Source organism: Phalacrocorax carbo, chromosome 12 (assembly GCF_963921805.1).
Source record: "Phalacrocorax carbo chromosome 12, bPhaCar2.1, whole genome shotgun sequence".
Lineage (NCBI taxonomy): Eukaryota > Metazoa > Chordata > Aves > Suliformes > Phalacrocoracidae > Phalacrocorax > Phalacrocorax carbo.
This window is the reverse complement of record NC_087524.1, coordinates 10,425,526-10,448,000: the sequence shown is the minus strand read 5'-3', so window position 1 is coordinate 10,448,000 and position 22,475 is coordinate 10,425,526. Positions and strand designations below refer to the sequence as shown.

General features: G+C 42.1%; 1 protein-coding gene across 1 annotated transcript in view; it reads right to left on the bottom strand.

Annotated features, from left to right (window-relative positions):
• Positions 1-3,427: 3,427 nt before the first annotated feature.
• Positions 3,428-22,475, bottom strand: part of SORCS3 (sortilin related VPS10 domain containing receptor 3) — a 317,833-nt gene continuing 298,785 nt past the window's right edge. Inside the window, exons 20-27 of the mRNA XM_064464110.1 lie at positions 22,288-22,421; positions 18,138-18,261; positions 15,372-15,484; positions 13,360-13,491; positions 11,354-11,453; positions 9,122-9,227; positions 4,191-4,351; positions 3,428-3,609 (exon numbers count right to left, since the gene is read on the bottom strand). Of these exons, the coding sequence (XP_064320180.1) occupies positions 3,545-3,609; positions 4,191-4,351; positions 9,122-9,227; positions 11,354-11,453; positions 13,360-13,491; positions 15,372-15,484; positions 18,138-18,261; positions 22,288-22,421 (935 nt within the window). The 3' untranslated portion in view covers positions 3,428-3,544. The remainder of the gene's footprint in view (positions 3,610-4,190; positions 4,352-9,121; positions 9,228-11,353; positions 11,454-13,359; positions 13,492-15,371; positions 15,485-18,137; positions 18,262-22,287; positions 22,422-22,475) is intronic.

Below are 22,475 nucleotides of genomic sequence, written 5' to 3'. Positions count from 1 at the left end.
TCCCCTCCTTACCCAGGTAAATAATGATCTACAGCTCCAAGGATTTCCATTACATTTTCTCGGGGGTAAAACTTGCAGTGGAAAAAACCCCAATGACATCCCCAAGTTGATATTTTCTAGCATGAGATACACAAATAAAAGTGGCCAATACTGCAGTCTGTGCCAATGCTGCTGCTCAGTACCTTCCAAAAAAGATGGATAGTGCTGGTTGCCCAATCCACGCCTTGCAGAAGTCCAATGGATAGAAACAACCCTGGGTGTCCCACTGGGATGCAGAGGGTACCCTTCTAGCATCCTAAAAGAACAGCTTTCAGTCATGAACACAAGCTTTTTCCAGCTGCCATCAGCTACGGTTTTGCCCTAATGCAGGAGGTATCATCTGGCAAATGTGGTCCCAGGAACATCCCAGGGAGCTCTTTCCAAATATGCATGGAGCACACTCAGGTCCAGACAGCAATGTGACAAACTACCCTGAGAGGTAGTGATACCCACTAAGTCTCATGGAACATGAAGTTTGAGCCAGCTCAAGAATCAGGCAGGATTTTTTGACATTTAATTTTGGCTCCATGGATTTTGTTTGTTTGCTTTGTAGTGCATTTTGGATAATTTTGGATTGAAAATGGCTTTCTGGACAGATGTTTCTCCCAAAATTAACTGTATCATTCAGAAACTTCTCAGACTTCATTGAGATTAAATTTCTTTTTGAGAAGTAAAAATGTTTCAGTTTTTTTCAGCAGCTTACTCCCAGTTTTTCCTCCCTGCTTCCTCCTATCTTTTCTGATATATTTAACAGCCATCTTTAAGAGTGTAAAGGGAAAAATTGTAAACAATTGCGAAAAGAAATTGTGAAAACTGTAATCCCCTTTCTTTTTAAATCAACATGAGATCAATCCTGTGAAAAACCTAGAAAACTCCAAACAACAATGAACATTTTCACTTCATTTCCTGGTTTATAAAATAAAAAGTTAATATGGAAAAAAATAGTATTTTGCATTCACTCCTCCACAGCAGCTCACAAAAGTAGTCCCTCAAATTCTAATGATCAGCAAAGACTGAGATCAGCCTATCATTGAGCTCAAGGCCCACAGGACCATCGTTTATGTACATCCCTCCCATCCATACCTAAATGGGAAGTTATGGCCTTGTGCTAACAGTGTTATCACCAGACTGGGCCATTACTGTAAACTACTTTGGTGTTTCAGTAGAACAGAGGCAGTAATGCAACAGTTTATGCACATGTGATGGATGGAAACTCAAGGTTAAATAGAATAACACAGCCATCACTCTCCAGCTTGTATTAGGAACTAGAGCAGAAGAGTGATGGAGGAAACAGAAAAAGATTATATTTAAATCAGCAGAAAAGGCCCACAAGCCTGACTGAAATGGAAGGGCAGAAAAATTGAGAAAATTTAGCTTTCATACTTCACACAAAACAGTATTTCCCTACATTTTGGTTTTACAATTTTAATCTTGAAATAGCTCCTGTGTTTTTTTGCAAACCTGTGTTTAACCACTTTTCTCTCCACCTGCAGACCCATTAGGATCATAAACTTTGAAAGACATTCCAGGCCATTAACAGAGAGCACAAGTAGCTGAGGCTTATTTGTAGCCAACTGGCACATTGCAATGCAGAGAGGTAGCAAGTAACACCTAATTTCTAGCCATCTCCTCATTTCAGTCCAGATATATTAAAGGTGATGTGGAGTTCTGTACTCAGATGCTAAAAAATGGTAAGAAACATTGTCACGTAGCCTCATTTCTGCCTCATGTTACCACGCAAGCACTGGAACATCTTCCCAACCATGCCTCCAATGTTTCTTTCACTCCAGCTGGGTCTTATAACTCAACACTCTGCAGAATAAGGTCCATTTTTAATATCATCAACTCAAGAAATGTGGATAAAAGTAACTCATCACTAAGTCAACCTCCTGCTCCAAAACTCCACTGTTCCTAGTGCCTATCCTAACTCAGCGCACTAGAAGATTCCTAAAGAGCTTTTTCACTACCTTTTCTTTATTAGCCTCCCTGTTCTAATCGGAAAGCTCCAACCAACCATACAGAAGTTACTCTGATGGCATTTTCACCCAAAACTGGAAGCAGACACTCTGCAGCACTCATAAGACAGACCTTTCCTAGCTCACTTATGCAGGTCTGACCCTGCATCCCCATCTCCAAGGGGCAGTCTCTAGGAGCTTGCATCATGTTCAGCCAAAATTTGCTACTCCTACACACCCTGAACAGCTCTTTACTTCACCAGCTTAACTGCTGAAAGCATGACTTCTCACTGGGAATAAAGCTGGCCCACTGCTGAGTTGAGGTTGTACTGGGCACTCCAAGCCCACTGATACATGCCCACACCGAGATGGTGGTAATTTCATGCTTGTTTTCCTCATTTTCCCTAGTGGATGTCATCAAGATTCTTCTCAGAAGTGGACAACAGTGACAGGCAAATAGATGATAAACATCATTAAAATATTCATTATAGGCTCATAGTCTGCCCTGCTAATATCTTTTTCTGATCCATCATAGGAAGGGATACTGTATATATATATATATAAAAAAAAAGGCTTGCAGTTATACACAGAGAAATAAACTATGCTGTTTATAGACAGCAGTGTCAGATTGAAATATGACAGACAACTGGAACACACTTGGAACCAAAGCGTGATTCAAGTGCTCACCATGGTCCCTGGTTGGCCGTCATGTACGAGTGCTCGCACATGTGTGTGTGCACGCGCATGCGTGTGCATGCATGTGTGTATGTGGTTCAGGTTTTGTTTCAAACATATCTTCCTTTACTAAACATTAAATTATTTCCCAAGAAATAAAAAGCTATGTACATTGTAATTATCTACAGTAGGCCTTCGGCATCCTTGCTATTCACATGCACGGGGTTTTGGCTGCATTCATAAACTCAGGCATGTTCCTTCACTGATCGTGGTGCTCTCTGCTCCAGCCAATCTACAGTCCAAGGAACACTGACGTGTGTGTTTGCTCTGATTTTTTTTCCTTTCTCAGCAGTCAACAGTGCCAGAGCGTGACTGAAATTAAAAGCAATTAAAAGAGGCAAGATTCTGCAAAAAACTGAGACACTCATGTCATTGGCAAGTGAGGGCTGTTGGCATGTTGCAGAGCCTGGTCCAATAACGCAGACTGAGCCCTCTGGCAGAATGAAATAGCTGATTCATGGCTTATTTTGAAAAGGGTTGAAAAGGGACAACTTACCTACAACATGTTGCTACCTGTTGGATTTGAATACTTAATTCCCATCTGTATCTAACAGGAGGCTGGCATTCGAATCCCATTGCACACTTGACTCATTCTTTGCATTTTCTTTCTAATCTGATTATTATTTCCTAAATACGAAGAACCCCTGCTATTTATGAATGCAGCCCTGGTAAACAGGAAAAGCCCACCCCATCCCCTCCCAAATTATAATAATGACATATAACTCTTTCTTTTTTCATAATAATAATAATAATTATAACAATAATAATTACAAATAAAAAGTCAGAAATGTTGTAGACCAAGTGGAATCTCAGTATTAAACACTAGTGCAGTTGGGGATTTCCTTTGTGCTTTCACTGTTGGCAATTGTTGAGATGCTTCCTGCAGAGGAGAAAATGGAGAACAGAGTCAGTGCAGTGGCTTCAACAGTTTGGTCTATATTGCTTCTCACTCCTTAGGATATGCTTGTGTACATGTAAAGACAGAAAAGGTTCTTAAAAGTAACAGACCCTTTTCTGTATTTGCAATAAGCATGGAGCATGCAGAAAACCTGCTACTACAGCTCAGTTGACCAGCAGTAAACTTATTAAGTTATTAGGGATACATTCATTTGTAACGATAGCACACCAGCGGTGTAAGCTTGGCTCAGCTGATTCTTCTGAGGGTTCAGGGAATCTGGGACTTCTCCACAGGAGAGACAGGGTCACGAGCAGGCACAGCTGCGAGCCACAGCCATTACTAACTCCTATATACCTACTGCTGTTTCCAGGTTCCTACCCTGGTCGTGTAACACTGAGAAAAGCTGAAAAACTGTACCATGTTGCAGAGAGATATTTTTTCCCTGTTCGTGCCTCAGGCTCTGTTTGTTCCTGGGGTCACAGTCGCTGCCGCTCCTAATACCCCAATGACCAACATCCCCATCCAGACTGTGAAACAAGCTCTAGCCGAGGGCTGTCTCTCACCCATCACTCGCGTGTCCAGCTCTTTGTCCATCAGCTCCTCAGGGTCTGTGAACTCACTCAGAGTGATTTTGGGGGCATTTTCACTTTGGCTAACAGAGCCAATCATTTCCTGCTCCTTGTCGTGCTGAACTTGCGCATAAATATTAATCCAAGGGATTTTCCTGTGCAGGAAAGGAAAATGAGAGGCTGTATTTTGTAACACAGGGATCCTTGGCATGTCATTGATTAATCAGACCAATTAAACTGAGACCGATCCCACAAATGGAGCACTGGCAGTGATGCAAAGTATCAGCTCTCAGAATGGTGAAAGCACCACAGAGATGTTCAGCTCTGAAAGTGCCATTAGCATCCACTAATTCCAACACCAGTCTAAAGCTACCCCAATTCTCAGTCCACTGCCTTCCTTTCCTGTGCCCAAAGGCTCCTCCACCTGTCAACCTAAATGTTCTGGTCCTGCCCTTTTACATGAGAAGCTGTGCACACAGTGGAGGACACTGTGCACCGAGCTCAGAGAGCAGTATTCAACTAAGTACGATCAGCTGCAATTGCCAACTCAGTATTTGTTACACGATCAACAGTGCATTGGAAACCAAAAGTAAAAATTAATTTGAGCACTATCAACTGAGAAAAGAACTTCTGGCCTTGTTTCTATTGATAGGCCCATACTGACTCGGTGGGAATTGCCACAGCAGAAAATGTTATAAAGAATTGGTCCTGCCTCAGAATACAGAAAGGACTTGGACCTCATAACATCCACCCAAAGTCTATTTGTTACCATTTGTCATGGTTTCAGCTGGGATAGAGTTAATTTTCTTCACTCTAGCTGGTATAGTGCTATGCTTTGAAATTAGCATGGAAAAAAAAAAACCTGTTGAGATAACACACAGATGTTTGGGCTGTTGCTGGGTAGCACTTATGTCAAGGACATGTCCAGCCTCCCATGCTCTGCTGGGTGCACAAGAAGCTGGGAGGGGAGGGGGCACAGCTAAGAGAGCGGATTCAAACTGACCAAAGGCATATTCCATATCATGTAACGTCATGCCCAGTATGCTAGCTGGGAGGGGCTGGCCGGGGGAGGGAGGGAGCAATCGCGGCTCGGGGACGGGCAGCGTCGGTCGGCGGGTGGTGAGCGGTTGTATCGTTCGTGTTTCTGCGGTTTTTTTTCCTGTTTTCCCTTTCCTTCCTTTTCCCTTTTATTATATTAACATTATTGTCATTATTATCATAATCATTTATCATCATCATTTTATTGTAATCATTAAACTGTGCTTATCTCAACCCACAAGTTCTTTTGCTCGTCCGATTCTCTTCCCCATCCCACAGGGGTGGGGGGGGTGAGCGAGCGGCTGCGTGGTGTTCAGTTGCCATCTGAGGCTGAACCACGACACAATTCATTGCAAAAACAGTTTGCCATGCTACACATCATACAAGTTTGCAGGGTCTTATTTTTCCCTTGCTGCTCAGGGACCCAAGAAAGTGAAGGGATTATTTCTTCTTCCTTCTTCCAAGAGAAGTTAACTTGGACTGCTAGCACAACATCCTTGAAAGTCAGTTAGACACATAGTTAGATGGGCCTAGACAGATAGTTAGATAGTAACCCCTGGAGGAATGCAAGTTTAAAATGAGAGAACTGAAAGGAATACGTTAAGCATCGTGGGGTTTGCTAGGATTATCTGTGTGTAGTTGCCTGTTGGAAGGTGACTGACTGTTTTTTCTAATGCCCTTAAAAGGACTCTGTGCCATGCAGTCCACACTGTTAAAGCAAGGAAAAATTCAGAGAAATTTTTCAGTTCTTTAAAACACGTAGGGGAGAGAAAGAAGATGTGTTCAAAAAAAGCTATCTAAAATGCCATCGCTTTATGCTAACCTGTCTGCTGTTGGATATGTCAGAGATTGAAAGCAGTGGAAATTGCCTCAACTCTCATGAATTCAATAGATCTATGCTGGTTTTACTCCAGTGAAGCTCTGGCCTCAAATGACTTTTGCTATTTGTTTGATTTGACGTTCTGTTCTTACCCAGCAGTAAGTCAGGACATATTTGGGATATTTAGCAGCAGTTAACAAATCTCGTGTTCTTCTCCCTTTCTTTCTAGTGTTCAGACATGCCTTACAGATCACTAGAAGACATAAGCACTACACAGGGAATGAGAGAGGACACACATTGGATGAGAGAGGACAAATGCATTCCCATAGGATTTAAGTGCCCAGAATACATCTGGAGGTGTGTAGAGATGTGGACATGAGAACATGCCTGCAGATATTGGAAGGCTTAGTTTCGCTCCCAAACAATGCAATGGTAGAGAAGTGATAATCATCTGAGCTTTGAGAGGAAAGGTGAGAAAAGCTCTTTAGAGTTGTGAGGCAGAGAGCCTGCCTCCAGGTACTTCAGAGAGTTAGGGAAAAAAGAAACTGAGGTGGCTGTACATATGTGCATCCCAGTACTCATACCTAATCCTGTTGTGCCTTCCAGCACTGACACAGGTGTCTACAACATCCCACCACACATACCTGAGCACAGATACGCCTGCCCCAGGACACATACACACTGCCCCACTATTAGTCAGCACCCATACGCACATGGTACTGACCTGCTATATGCTCAGTCTCCCAGAAAAGAAACAACATTTTTACATATTATTTCCCTACTTTTCCCCCTTCCTTTATTTTCTACCTGAACCTCCTCAACAAGCACCTCTCTGGCAGCAGTGTTTAACATGCCTACTGCGTCTATAACATGATGGACTCTTAATATGGAGTCTGTGTGCAAACCAGCAAAGCACCGATTCTATAAATTTGGAGAATTAAAAATTCATGCAGGCCCATGCTCTCCCCACAACCTTTTCCTGTAAGCAGCAGTTCTGTATTCAGGCTGGGATCATGGTTCATCAGAAAAGTACATATTGCTAATGGACCTCTGCATCACTGAGAGCTAGAGGAAAGCTTTTGTTTTCACCTCCTTTTTCCATTAAGAATTGTTGCATGCTCTCACTTTTGATCAGTTGAGCCAGAGGCTTTAGTGCTGAAAAGTTGCTTTCTGTTCTGAAAAATCAAGCTGAGGATGCTCTGGGTATCTGATTTAATCCTAAACTTTGTCAGTTTGACCAGGGTTTGTCCTCTTTGGGACAGAGCAGATAAGAGAGTACAGCAAGTTGATGAGCTTTGGGCTAAGCAAAACAAATGCTTTAACCACCTTCCCCCTCACCCCCAATTTGTAATGCATTCAATTTTCAGAGAGATTTTAACAAGGCAGGGTCTTCCCAGCCCTGGAGCACAGCACAAGGCTGTTGGCTGCTATGCTCAAAGCTCAGGATACTTAAGTAGTACAAGAGTCAGATTTATGAGCTGTAGTACCATAACATGACCTGGAGACTGCCAAAGCAAAGTGGATTACCAAGCTCCTTACTTCTCTCTGGCAGCCAGAATATACAGATCCTTCTTCCTGGTAACTGGTCCCTGACCACAGAGCCGAAGACATTAGGCCAAACCTAAGAAACCATCTCACCAAGACACAAAGGAAAGCATGTCTTACAAAGGGTTGTACCTAATCTTGGCACATCTCCTGGAGACATTTCTTTGCCCTCCTCGTCCTACATCTGGGAGTGAGAGAAATCATCAGCTTCCTCCCCAGCACATTATTAAATCAATGCCTTAAACAAGTCCCATGTGCCATTTCCCATTCAATTGGGAAGCTGTATTCCACCTCTCAGAAGCAGAGAGAGGGTTTCAGATGGCAACAAGCACAGCATGTTGAAGGCCTGGAAATCTGTACCTTTGCAGATTCACACACATGGGTTCTCTGAAAATTGTCCTGGGCCACTGAAGTCAGTGGGAGCTTGGTAACAGATTGTGATGTGCATGGGATCAAGCACTAGAAGCAGTGTCACCCACTGATTTTGACAATGGTTAATGCAAGATCTTAGAAATGAGGGGAGCTTTAAACCTGGAGACTAGGATACATGTCTGTCTTATCATTCCATTTTGAATATTGCTTGTATCCCACTAACATCATTAGAGAGTACTAGCCTTATCTTGGGCTGCTGAAAAACTGCAGAGAGAAACATACAGCTGAAATCTGGGCAGGAAAAGCTCTAGCTTCCCAATTTGGATGAACCACTCATGTCCAGAATTTTTTTCTTTTTTTTAAGGTCAGACTCAGCTTGTCTTTAAATACCGCATTTTGCCACTGGGCAGGATCTGGGCACACAGACCATTTAACACATAAGTACTGTACTGAATGCAAAGTTCCTCCTAAGGAGCTCCATCTGCCTAAACTAAATTCCCATAAGGCAGCCCTTCGGCAGGCCATTCTTATCCCACATTTTGTTTCATAGCTTGCAGCAGCAAAGTGCCATAGCCACCACAGGTCCAGCCTGCTGCCTGGAAGGAAAAGGTTTATATTAACATCTGGCAGAGAAAATCTCAGCACAGATACCCAAAAGCATTTTGATGCTTACCACAAACATTTCTGGTTTTGAGTCTCCCTTATTCAACATAGTCACACCTGTTCCTCTGCAAGACTAAGCTATTCACTTTGAAATATACCTCATACTTCATTTGAGATACTCTATCACTAAGGCAATTGGCCAGATGGATACAGACTGTATGAAGACATCCATCGTGATTTCTGACTAAGTCTGCATCACACAGCTCAGTGAGCACACAGAGTTCCCATTTCTTGTCTGTGGTTCAAACAGATCCACTGAAACAGGTCACAGCTTGATTTCTGAGCTCTTGGTGAGCTTTCAGAGCACCAGGTTTGTGGTGGAAGGGCAGCAGATGGTTGTCTTTCTGAGAAATAGGAAACTATACTGGTCTAAGCCTTTGGTGAGCATAACTTGCTCTACATCTGCAATTCAGGCACTGCTCTCCCTAGATTGCCTGTAGAGCACCCAGTGTCTCCTTCTTCCATCCCTCAAAGTTTTTTAACTTACCTCTTGAATTTGTAGATTAAAAAAACAGCCAAGCCTACAAACACCACAGACAACAACATCAGCATCGCTGAACTGCTATGACCTGTGCTGGAATCAACAAGGGGTGCTGCAGGAGGAAAGGCAGAACATTACATTTACAAGACATTATTAGAGAACACATAACTATCACAGACTTGAGCTCAATTCTGTCTTTGCCACATCTGCTTTATCACCACTGCATGGCGCATGCTGTTTTCAGCAAGACCAATCAGTAGGAAACAAATTGACTCTCTTGTCCTTTGAAAGCCAAACTCCCTTTTCAAGACAGTGCAGTCTAACATCTCCTAGTGAAAAGGCACAGCAAGGCGTGCTTAGCTGAAAGTCTGATCACTGCTGTGTTAACACTCTGGGCTATTTCTTTTCAGGCTTTTCCAGGGACTGGAGTGGAAATGAAATTTTTGAGGTGTGGCTTAATGCACCTCTTCCCCTTTGAAGAAGCTACCTCAGAGCATCCATGAAAAGCATGACTCCCATCTTCCAAGGACATGTGTCTGTCTGACATGTGCCAGGGATCCAGTCTTGTGAGAAAGCGCCAAGGTTCATCCTTGTATTGGACCTTACAGGCTTTTGAATTGAGTCAGTTTTCGTAAAGTGGAGGAGGCCAAAGCAATAATCTTGGACCCAAGCATGTACTATGCTGTAACATTTTGGAGATTTAATCCATCTATCCTTGACATTTTGGGTGGGCTAAATAAAGTGTATTACTATACCTTGTTTATGCAGCTATTCCCACAGCTCATCGGAGTGGACCATCTTAATGGTCTGAGTGCTGTGCTGAGAATCAGAAGTCTGATGAGAAGTCTCTAATGAAGTGCAATTGATTATAAGTAGCAGCTGAGTGTTTCTCACTGCATAAATATTTGGTTTGGGTTTTTTGCTGTTCTCTATTCTTTTCCTGTCACCCAGAAGATGGGAAAAAAGTCTATGCAAATAAAGTAACTTCTGGTTCCATTGCCAAATTTTTACACCTAGGAGTCTGATCCTGTCAGTATTCTGCTTCTACCACTTCTATGTACTGTTTCATGGCAAAGAACTGACTGCCATTTCACCTGAGTCAAATTATTACGGGAATGGTTGTGAACCAATTGCAACACCCCCACACTAAGGCAGGATGAGAGAGTAGTTGAGCACTGGAAGCTAAATCCACACTTTGCAGTGTCTTACTAGAACAAACCCAGTTTCTGAACCTGGAGACTGTGGTTATTTGGATATCATTCCCAGTTTTGCACATTAACTTATTCCAGCCTACTCCTATTAATGGCTGACTTTCATCCCCAAACAACAGTCAGAGAGTGAAGGCAAAATGGCATTACTTGTGGCATAGGTCACGAGCCTTGGTTTAGCTGAGCTCTTGACTCTGAGTCTCATGTAAAAAGAAGCTGAAGTGTATTATCTTGGGACATGAATCCCGATCTTTTGGAGAGGCTATTAGCAATGTCACATGCACAAGATCCCACATTTCAGATAATTGCAAGGGCAGTCAGGAGAAGCAAGGGCGAAAATACATCCATCACCTCGTCTAGTCATCACTCCCTTAGTAATAGCTGAGAGCTTTGCATTAGGCTGGCCAAAATTCTCAGCAGTGGCTGAGAGCTTCACACTAGGGTGATTTAAAGCAAAGGGGGTGATGAAGCTGAAAGGGACTATTCATTACTCTGCAAAAATGGAGATAGGTAGCATTGAAATTTAAATAAGTTCTAATTTGTAGAAGTCAATATTCAAGCACTTATTCCCTGTAAAAGGCCTGGATCATCTTTTTGTGAGTACTTTGCCCCTATAAAGCTTCTTGGCTAGTCATAACATTAACAAGCCCTTTGCAATAAGGATTTGATCCAATATCCATGAAAGTTAGTGATACTCCCACTGAATTCCACAGGTGCCCAATGAGGGCTTAATAGAACACCATTCACCTGATTTTCTAAAGCACTTGAAAAACATCAATGCACTAGTTAATTAACCCACAGGGAACTTTAAAAAAGGTACTTCTAATACTTGTACAAACTGGTGCATGAAGATGCCACTGCTGGATTCTTTTTTTAACACTTCCTTCTTCTACCACAGACTATGTCTCAATACATCAGTCCTACATATTCCTGTAGCACATACCAAGATGTGAGTGCTCTGATTCTGGTTCTCCCGGAGTTGTCTGAAGCCTCAAGAGAACCACAGCTATGCATTTGACTCCACACTCACCTAATGTTAACTGAGTGACATACACAATGACTTCAACACCAGGCTTCAGTTCAAACTGGACCAGGTTCTGGTTGAGAGCATTAAAAAGGATTTCTACCACCTGATGAAATAAGAAGAGACACAGGTAGTTACAATATAGAGGACAGCAAGCTCTGGAGACCATTCAGAATGCATGTAGCCTATAAATGGTGACTAACTTCTCTTACTGGCTTCAGGAAGAGAAGGGAAGTGAAAGACTGAGGAACAGGAGAGAAACATATACATATTCTTTAGAAGTGCATGTTACTGCACGCAAGTCTTTCTACAGGACTTTTGATACACAGAGTATGTTACTATACCTCTCTTGGGAAGGAAACCAAGAAAGTTAGCAAATACTTTTTCTTTTTTAGGGGGGGTAGGGGAGGAGTGAAAAGAACTAAGCATCTTTTCACCCTCCACAATGTCCTGTGAGTTTGATGTAAAGCACTTGGAAATCACTGACATACTGGCCTTTCACTGATGGATGATGGAACTGAGTTAGGTAGTCCAGCCTAGTAGCGCTTCTTTCCTCACATTGATTCAGGGCAATCTTAGTCATGTACCTCCTGTTTAAATAGGTTGTTGGGGATCAGACAACCCAGTTTTGAAGATCAATGGCAAACTTGCCACATTTCTTCTTCATTTAGAAAAGAGACCTTGGACTGGAGTTTACTTGTGGCTCAGCAGCACAGCTATGATGTGTTATTTGGTTGCCTCAGAGCACATACTTGGCATGTCACACTGGAGCCTGAGTTTGTTAATGGCTGGTCTCCCTTGAGTAGTTCTGATGGTCAGGGCACAGCTACTGGGTGGTTCTGAGGCCTACTCTCCAGGGCAGAGCTCCTCACGCCGAGGCCAACGACAGGTGCCAAAGTACAACTGAGTATACCATCAAAAAAATTAGAGCAGTAGAGCTTCAGGCCTCATGACCAGCTAGTCAGAAACCTAATCTGAGATGTCTGCGTAATACTGATTATTAATATTGACATAACACCTTGTTCGGAGGGAAATCTAATATGGGTATATCTTACTGAACAGAATGGAAATGACTCCGAGAAAATCCCTCCAAAAAGCCTTCCAAATCTTCCTAGCACAATGCCTCTCTCCTGCATACTCACCATCATAAATTTAAGCGGCCAGCTTTGCTAGCTTCCTAGAACAAATGTACTACTCAGAGGGGACTGACTTTTCTCAGTGGGTGACAAGAGCTTCCATGGAATTCAGCAGTCCTCTGAATTATTTAATGTTCGATCACAGAAAAGTTACTCCTCCAAGGGTTACTTGGACATGGGCTCACACATAGCTTGCACACAGTAAAAATGCTGCATCCAAGAACATTAGCTAGAGTTAAGCAGCCTTTCCAGCAGCACTTCACTCCTTTGCCTTTATAGAGCTGATTTAATCACTTGGTAATTCTAGCATGAAAGCTTCAGCAGACTAGTGCTGTTGTTCCTAGCTCTTCCCTTGCCTGCATATCACAGTTGCTATTCATCACTGTAATTACCTATTTATCTAAATGGATGGATATTGTAACTTCCAAATATAGTTTGCACACGCCATTCAGTGCTGCAGAAAAAAAAGAGGCCTTGTTCCAGTGATATACGAGCTGAAGAGGCTGATTTATTTTTTAGTAAACCTCAGTATATTATCCTGCTCCTTCGGCCTCTGTCTATTAGCATTCCTCCAGGGAGCAGAGGGAGTACATATTCAAGGTTCCTTTGGCCATAACTACTGTAATAAGGACACACCACTGATCTAGGAAGAACCACTGCTGGTAGACTGTGACTTATCTCAGCGAGGTATTAAAAACGCCCATTTTTCCTCTGAAAATAATTTTCTTTAATGCCATAAACTATACTGCCACAGTCCCAGATGCGTCCAGTTTCATCACATTTATTGTAAGTCATTTCCAATGCTGCACAAGTTAAGGGGCCCATCTGCAAATGGTATGATAGGAATGAATGTTCCACGAATCCTGCTTTCCTTACTTGCTCCAGATCAGCCTCGCTGCTTTTCCTCCTCTCTGTTGTGTTTTTATGGGGCAGTATGAAGAGTTCAGCAGAAGTAGGCAGCCCAGGAAATACAGCTACCAAGATCTGTTCATCAGGGATACCAGTCACCTAAAAGAAAAGTAAAAAGGAGGTCTCTAGCTGCTCTTCTGTTACTGATTTTTCCATTCGCTATGGGAAACTGTGCTCCCATCAAATTATTATTCGCCAGTTCCACTGTATGTGCTGTGGTCCTAATGAGCTCTTCTGCCCATTTGATCAGTCAGAAATAGAGGTTCTGCCAAAGATTCACCCTACTTCATTTCTAGAAGTAAATGTAGGCTTGACAACACCCCTGGACCCAAAGATCTCAACTCAAAGTCCAAACCTACCATCTCTTCAGATCGGAATTTTCCATGTAGACCTTTCTCACTACAAAAGGATGACCCAAAGTCAGATCCAGAGAGTCTGGCTCAGATCAGCTACTGGTAAGTGTGCAACTTACAGGGACATATGAAGAAAACTGCCTGCAGTCACCTTCTAATACCAGGTTATGGGGATCCACATTTTCCATACATTAATAACTTAATGGCTCCAGTGGGAGACTTTTTACTACTAGGGCTGATTGGGAGGGCTGTGCTAGGAACTGCTCAATCTGCTGAACCAAGAGTCAGTTCCTCACTGACTGTCACAACTGTCTTCAGCATGACCTGCCAACTGAGGCTAATGCCCTCTCTCCTCAAATTCAAGCTGTGCATCCTCAGTAGGGCAGGAAGCCTCTCCTATATGAGGCTAACCCCATTAGCTCCCTGTTCCTACCCCAGCCCAAGCTTCTTGGCCTCATTCCTGAACTGAAATGTATCAAGGGGAGTGCCCACTCCTGGTGATCTGTCCTATAAGCAGAGACCACAGCGTGCAACCAAATAGTCACAAAAGGATATACAAGCAAGCATTTCTACATGATTTCTACTGTTGTCTGTAACCAGTCAGAGTTACAACCTAACTGATTTCTTTTTTTCTGCAAGCTTGACTCTGAATACAGTAAAAGGGAACAACAGTTTAAACAAATGAACTTAGTGTTTTCTCAGGATAGGAAAACAAACATGGAAACTCTTATAAACTGTGAATTTCAAGTGGGCTGCAGATGAGAAAAGCTGAGCAGGAATGTACTTTCCCTGTAAAAATAATCAGCCTCCATTTCTAAGAACAACTGTAGCTGAAGCAAAAAAAAAAAAAAAGCAAGGTATATTTTTGGCAGAATGTAAAAAACACAAAAGCTTGCCTAAATCTGTCTCCTGATTTCACACAAAACCAAAGTCCCTGGCTATTTGATATAATAAATTATTCTGTCCCCTTTCCTGCAAGAATGAGTGCTAGTTTACATATTCTAACTAAACCCAAAGGAAAATTCAGTATCTTCCACCCACTGATGTCTCTCTTTGTCCTGTATTTTAAAGGTAACTTTATTTTCCCTCTGAACCCTCATTTTTTGCCCCAGTTGGAAAGGCAGTAGAGATTTATAACATTCACCAGTTGCTACACTTAGCTGCATTAGAAGACTGAGTATAAGGAAGAGGTAAAAATATCTTCCTCGTGCATCCAACATACTACAATGTCTGTCTTCTGGGATGAAGTGGATCAGCTGTTTAACAACACACAGTAACACTACCCAAACGTTTGGAGTAGAAAACAGTAGATACTGTAACATCAATTCGGCAAAATAAGAATAATTATGATACCATTACATTCTAGAATTTATAAAGTCCTCAGGGATACTAAAAGGTAAAAAGCACCACAGAAACGTTAATAAAAGTAATTATAATATTACCACAAAATTCCCAATATAGTTTGCTTCTGTAAAAAGACCCAGCATATTAAGAAGCTTCTTATCAATTTAAAATGATAGCTTCATTACCACTGTTCTTTCCCATTCTTTTAAGCTGGTATGTTGAAAAAGTGCATATTTTAACAGTCTAGTCAATGTTAGTACAGACAAGGAAACAGACACTCACCTGCGCTAGAGCTCTCCTGATGACTTTGCCAATGTCTTGTCTCCATTCAGGGATGTCAGGGTTATGGTAATCCAAGTTGGGAGAAAATGACAGGAGCTGTGACTGGAAATACTCTGGAACAGAAAAACAGTACTTGTGAGAAGATTAAATGGGCAGTGTTCAGGGTACAGCCGAGGGTACAGAAGACAACAGGAAGACCATAATTAAATTACCTTAAAGCAAGAGAGAAAGGCTGAAGGAAAAAAAGGGCTGGCTAACACTAAGCAGAACAGAAAGCTTGCAAGGAAAGAATTCTTATAAAGATTCTCATAAAGGACACTTTATCCTAATGCCAACTTGTTATTTTTCCCAGAAGAAATGGATGCAAGAATGAGAGAGGTGAGAGGATGCCTTCCCTTCAAGGTGCCCCTGGGCTTTGTAATTTTGCCACTCAACTTCATCAGATTCTGCTTACAAGAAAGTTGACCAGTTGGTATTTGGAAGGTCTGTGCAATTGCATGCATTGTGCTCTGCAGAACAAACACTTACTGTAAGTAATGCTTTCAGAAGCAGGTATTATCTGTTTGCTGCCCTGGAGGGAAGCCATGAGTGGTTAATACCTCAACAGATCAGAACCCGGTGGTGCTAATGACTGGCTAATCAGGCAATGGCTACTCACGAAACACTTTGAAATTACTTCTTAATTGACTGATTGCAGGGAGGAAGAAGAACTTCCTAGACTTCAAATACAGAACAATTTACATTTTTCTCCAATTCCAACTCTCCCCTCTGCTGTTACCAGAGACCAAGAGTGGAATCCTTATGACAACTATATAGAACGGATTTGGGCCAGTGGAAAGCACATATCCAGGATGGGAATCACACTCAGATATACATTCTCAGGGTACAAGACTCCTTTCTGGTTTTGGAGATGTGCTGTGCCTCATCTTGAAGCACCTGATCTCCTGACACTTCAGATAAGTACCATTAATCATTTGTAAGAAGGTATCAGTTTTAGATCAAGATAAATCAGCAAGACTAAAAAATAGGAAATCCACAGAATAGCAGGGAAGTGCCAGCACAACATTTATGTTGCATCTTTTGCAAGATCTGTTCTTTCTCTTTAGAAGCTGCAGTATATTTTTAAATAAAACGAGCATCAAGGAGAGCAGGGAAATTCTTTCAAGTTCTGAAGGCTTAACCCAGAACCTGATATATAAAGCCTTTGACTTTTGAACCATCAGTACCAAGTCCAATTTATTTATCGAGTAAATTCTGGTTTGTTAATCACAGTTTGAGAAAGCCCTGAATAAATCTCCTCCACTGCTAATACTAGAAAGCCATGCCTTCCTGCCTAGAGCCATAATAATTTAACACAGGACACAGGTTAGGACACAAATTTAGCAGAGTGCATGTTTGTCAAAGTTGTCACTCATTTATGTGCTCAGACTTGAACTGATCACTAGACTGGGGGTCTGGAAGGACTCCTTCCTTAGATCAGGTCAGTCTGCAGCATGGCACTGCATAGGACTATTTGGACGTTCCAACTAGATCGAATTCTTTTTGTGATAAAATCCAAAGCTTTGGATCTTTTAAATAGAATAGCAAAAGTTGTCACAAGGTATTTAAAAACACAGAGTGAGGAGCGCTCTGTGGGACCTACCAGGACCAAAGGTCAGGATCACCTGCAGGGACCACTCTCAGATACACTTGATTCAGGTTCATTCCAGAAACCAGTGGAAAGTTGCAAGCTTCCCTGAAGTAAACCCTGCATTTTGCAATGCTCAAAATTATCACGTAGAGGGTTACTTAGATTTGCTAATAGCGAGTTTGGGTATTACTAAATCATAGTAACAAATTCTTAAAACTCATTGCATTTCACAGCCAGGCAATCAATAAATATCTATTTAGCTGGTTGTTAAATCTGAGCATACAGTTTTCCAGTCACCAGCAGGACATTTATTTATATTTAATTACTGAAACAAGACACACATAGTTCAACTACACAGTGCAACCTGAGTATCTGAAGCCCAGGTCTCTCAATAAAACTTGCTATCAAAAGAAAAGCTTGCCCTCAAATGCTGGATGCCAATAAGTGGATGAGGAAAATGAAGACTAGCTCAGGGTGGAAATTATTTTCTGGATAAATCTCAAAGTTCTGGCCAAAACTGCTGAGAGAGCCCTTCCAGTCAGCGTTTAACAAGCCCCAAACTGGGTAAGCTCTGTAGTCTGCCAAAGGGTGATTTTCGGAGCCCATGGCATGCAGATATGGCAAGAACAAACCAAACGTTACCCACCGGAAAGTCCAGTAGACACACCTAGACCTCCATCTGTGGCATAGAAGATGGCCAGAGATACCAACAGAGTCATTTCTGCCCCCTGTTTTCCAGACCCCTCCAGACCCCTGCATTTATACAGTCACTCTATAAAGAGAAACACCAGCTTTGTTCAGGCCACCTTGTGACAGCTAGGAAGCAGACGGAAGGCAGTCTGGCTACAGACTCTAAGTGGTTTTTCTTTTGGGAGTTGCCAGCCAGGGTGTACAGACAGACCAATATGCAAAGGAGACACCAGCCACTTTACTACAGTGCTAAGCGTACAAATTTGGCCAGCTGCCACATCCAACTCACTTCTGTATTTTGTGATCATGACACATCTGAGCTAATTTGTTTGCAGTTTGTCACCAGGCACTAGGGAGTTCAGAGAGTTCATTTTGGTTTAGCAGTGACTGTCTGTTCTTCACCTCTAGACACCCCCTGAGATCTGACTGTAAAAGGCTGAGTGTACCATGCACTGCGATCTCCTTGGTGTCTTGGATGAGGGTGTTGCCTGCAGAAACCTGCACAGTGACAGTGTTCATCCCCTCCACGGCGAAGATATATGAGATGCTGCTCTCCAAGGTGATGAGGGGCTGCAAGAGGCAAACACAGATGGTAATTTCAAAATCAGGATGAGGTTAGCTCAGGATCACAACATGCATCTGAGTAATCCACCAGGCTACAATATGCTTCCTTCCTGATACAGGAATGGTGCTTTAAGCTTGTCTGTCCTGCTAAGGTCTAAATGTGGCCCTAACACCACCCAATGAGAACTATCCCACTGGCAAAGGTTTCTGTCACTTCAGTAAATGCTTTCCTGAAATATTCTTCCACTGAACTGCAACACATTATATTATGAATAGCTCAGTAGAGCACAGTCAGAAAATGCAGAATTAGCACTACAGAACACAGCATTGCACACACAGAGGCATGCACACTCAGCACAGTTGTTACATCAGCTGTGCAAACCACAGGGTCCAGCTCAAACCAACATCTGAATATAAACCAAAGACGCAGATGCCTCTTCAAACAATCCATATTTTTCAGATTCAACCCTTGCTCTTATGAGCACAAATCCATCTCTCTTAGAGCAACTCTGCTCAGGACAAGATGAGGGCACCCAGCATTGCCTTGTCTGTGCTTTGAGCCTGTAAACTAGCTCCAACCATAAGCTGGCAAACCATGCTAACAAGGCTGAAAGCGTGGCAAAATACCTGCCGACACTGCTGTCTGAATGTGGCTGAATGATCTCCAGACTAAAGTTGACCTGCATTTAGCCAGCTCAGGGGCCTGGCAGAGAAGACTGGCTTTATCTGCACCTTCTCAAAGAAAAATGTCCTGGATAGAACTAAAGATCTCCTCTTTGCACAGGAAACTCTCACCCTGATACACATCTAGATGAGAAAAGTACACCATGTTCAGGAAGACATTTGCATATTGAAAATCAAAGATCTAGCCTTCGCAGAGCCATTGATCTGACAGCTGGTCTATAGACAAATCTCTTGGTTTAGATTAAACCATTAAAATGGAAATACTGATACTAGTCCCCATTGCAAAAACACTTAAAGGTCTAAGAGCACAGGTAAAACCATTGTACCATTGCTATTGTCTCTTCACCACACTGCCAGTTTGTTTCCAGAGGAAAACCCTTAAACATTCACCTTCCAGCTCTCACGCTTCATCCCATCAGACTGCCAATTTGCCTGCATTTCACAACATATATGGCCATATATGCCATTTTCATAGCCAAATCAAAATTACCATTGGCATACACCAGGCTGGCAAACACATTTCCCTTCCTGCAGAATGCCACCTTCCTTTTACAGCCCCACCCATGACCTGAAAAGGCAGTAGGGAAAAAAAAAAATCTGTTTGATCATAGGAGACCACAGACCAAGTCCGTAAGGATGGCAGCTTGCATTAGCCCTGGCAGCCTCGCTAACATGTAGTTAAACATGCACATATCCTGGACAAGCAGAATGGGCCTATATCAAATTGCATGATACTATAAATCTTCCTGGAGGTTACAGGATGTGATTCTGTGCAAAGGCAGATAAGAGAAACCAATGTGGCCTTTAAAATGACAATTTTTCCTTTTTGTATGTGTGTATGCTGGACATTCCATTATCATGGGTGATTTCACCTCCATCATGGAGTTTCAACATTCAGCCAACTCCTTAATTTTAATTCCAGCACCTGGAAACTAACTCTAAATTAAATCAAGCAGTTTAAGGTTCATTTGCTCAAACCTATTAGACAGCTGGACACATTTATTAAACTGGACCTGTGTTAATCCAAGCAAATTGGCCTTTGGGTATACTGTAAAAATCAGCACAGAAGAAATTCAGTACGATGGTTCCAGCAGAGTGGGGAGGGCAGCAGAAGAGCCTCAGCCAGGTCATCTGCGTCTAAGACAACATTCACAAGTGCAGCAATACAGAGAATAGCTTAGTGAGATTGCACAGTGACACAAAACACATCTGGTTCTGCCTGGAGTGCCTACAGGCTGAACAGGAAAAGAAGCTGCAATCCCTCAGCGTGGAACCAGAATGTATCACCTAACAAACCCAGGCACTATACACAATATTACACACCTCATCCTGTAATTCACACACAAAGCAGTGTCCCCATCTTCCAGCTGTACTATGAGCACCACAGTTTGCCCATGAGTGGGCACACAGAAGGATCTGACATGCACATTAAACATCCCAGAAGGAATTTTGATGTGACACAGACTGTTGTCTTGAAAAAAAAAATGGCTGTTATGTCTATATCCTTTGCCGTACTTCTGTCAGAGCTGAAGTACATTTCACGAGGTAGCTGGAGATAATACTATGCAAAGAATGAAAGGTGCTCTGGGTCTTTGATTTGGCCACAGCTAAGTGGCACCATCTTTACTAATCCAAGCCTCAAAATATTTCAGCAACAAGTGCAATCTCTCCAAGGTATCATCAGGATCAGCTACTCCAGGTACAGCTATGTCCAAATCATCTATCCCAAACACATCCATATCTGCTTGTACTCTGTTGCCTGAAATTTAAGCTAGAAGATAAAACAGATCATATTTACAACACAGGTGCAAGCACCATAAGAGCTGCATGGAAATCTTCAGCAAACACCACAGCTTCATTGTACCTTTTCTAGATTACTTGCTATTTCAAAAATCTTTCTGAAGGCCCTGTTCACAACTAACTTCTATATTAAGGACAAACGCAATAGCATGAAAACTCTGACACCAGGGTACACTGGAGGACTTAAGCAGATGACCAAGTTACCAGCACCTAAATTGTCTCAGATGTACTTTAATGGCTGTCCATGTGTGAGCACTGAGCGAAAAATACCTGCGCTGCAACGTGATTTTGCATTCCCCCCCTTTCAGTGCAGTGTAAACTATGTAGAATTACCTGGTACTTGTTATGGACTTGGTGTGTGTATGTGGGTGGTTGCCACAGCTCAGCTAGGGCAGAGCAGCTTGCCCAGTTACAGTAAGTGGTTTTTCTCCCGAGCTCTTCTGGTGCCTCAATTATGCTTCCATAAAAATAGGTGAGTTCTTAGAGTAAGCTTCCTAACTTCATGTAAAATCCCAGTAGACACAGCATTTACTGTGTTTTTCTTTTCTCCTGCTGCTGTCGGTAGCTAGGGTAAGAGGTTAAAATGCAAGCAGCTTTGTCAAAGGGAAAATAAAATACTTGTGTGCCTGGTATTTTTTATCTCAAGTTCCATATTTCATGTAAAATCCCCGTTTTTTTCTCCTGTGACCTCTCCTCGGTGCCCACCTTCAATTGCAACTCAATAATGTAGACAATGATGTGACTTAAACTGCTTTTGTAAATCACAGCAGATACTACATTGAAAAATTATCAGCTGTACATTTCACAACTGTAATAATGGAGGATAGTGCCTGTGTGTCAGCTGTCTCACCCAATGCCTACAATAAAAACTGTAGCTAATAAGCAATCCAGATCTCTCCATTTGAAAGCATGACTACAAGTTGTAGTTTCACTTACTTTAATTATTGATTAAAAACCTCTTTATAATAATTTTTTGCCAATAATTTGAAAATTCACTATAAAGGTGTCTCATCCCTCTCTAATATATCCAAGCCTGTGAACAATGGTCACAAACACAAAAAATTAATTGAGAGCCTAGCATGAAATTCTAGGTACAACTGGTTATTTGAACACCAACAGCTTTAAAGTATTATGCTGGGATCCAGCATCATATACTGCATACTGGTACATAATGGAAATCCCCATGGCTATTTGAACACTGTGTTGAAAGCCAGTATTATCCCATATATAGTGGTATATAATTCAGTTAAGTTGCAAGTGAATGCTGGTAATAACAACAGCCTTCAAAGCTCAATAGGGCTGATAACCAGATGTAAATAAGTAATGACTTTTAATGTAATGTAAAAAGTAATTACTTCAAGAACAACACAAGACAGGAGGAAATAAACTCATAAAGGCTGAAGTTCAGATAATGACAACCCTTTTCAGATAAAGAGAAAACTAAAATGCAAAACAAGCAAAGGCAAGAAGTTTCTATTAGGACTGACAGAATTCCCTGTCTGGTGCAACACGCTTAGGAAGTAAAAGTGAACCAAAGGGCAGCTGTACCTTGGTGCTGTTACCAAACCACCAGAAGTAGGTAAGCGTGCCTGCCTGGCTGGGCCAAACTACCGCAGTAATGTTGACATCCTTATTTCTGATGGCGACAAAGGGGACACTCAGATGGACATGCTCCACTGGACCTTGGGGGAAAAGATAGTTGGTTATTAGAGGCTTTGAGTTAAATCCTCCTTGCA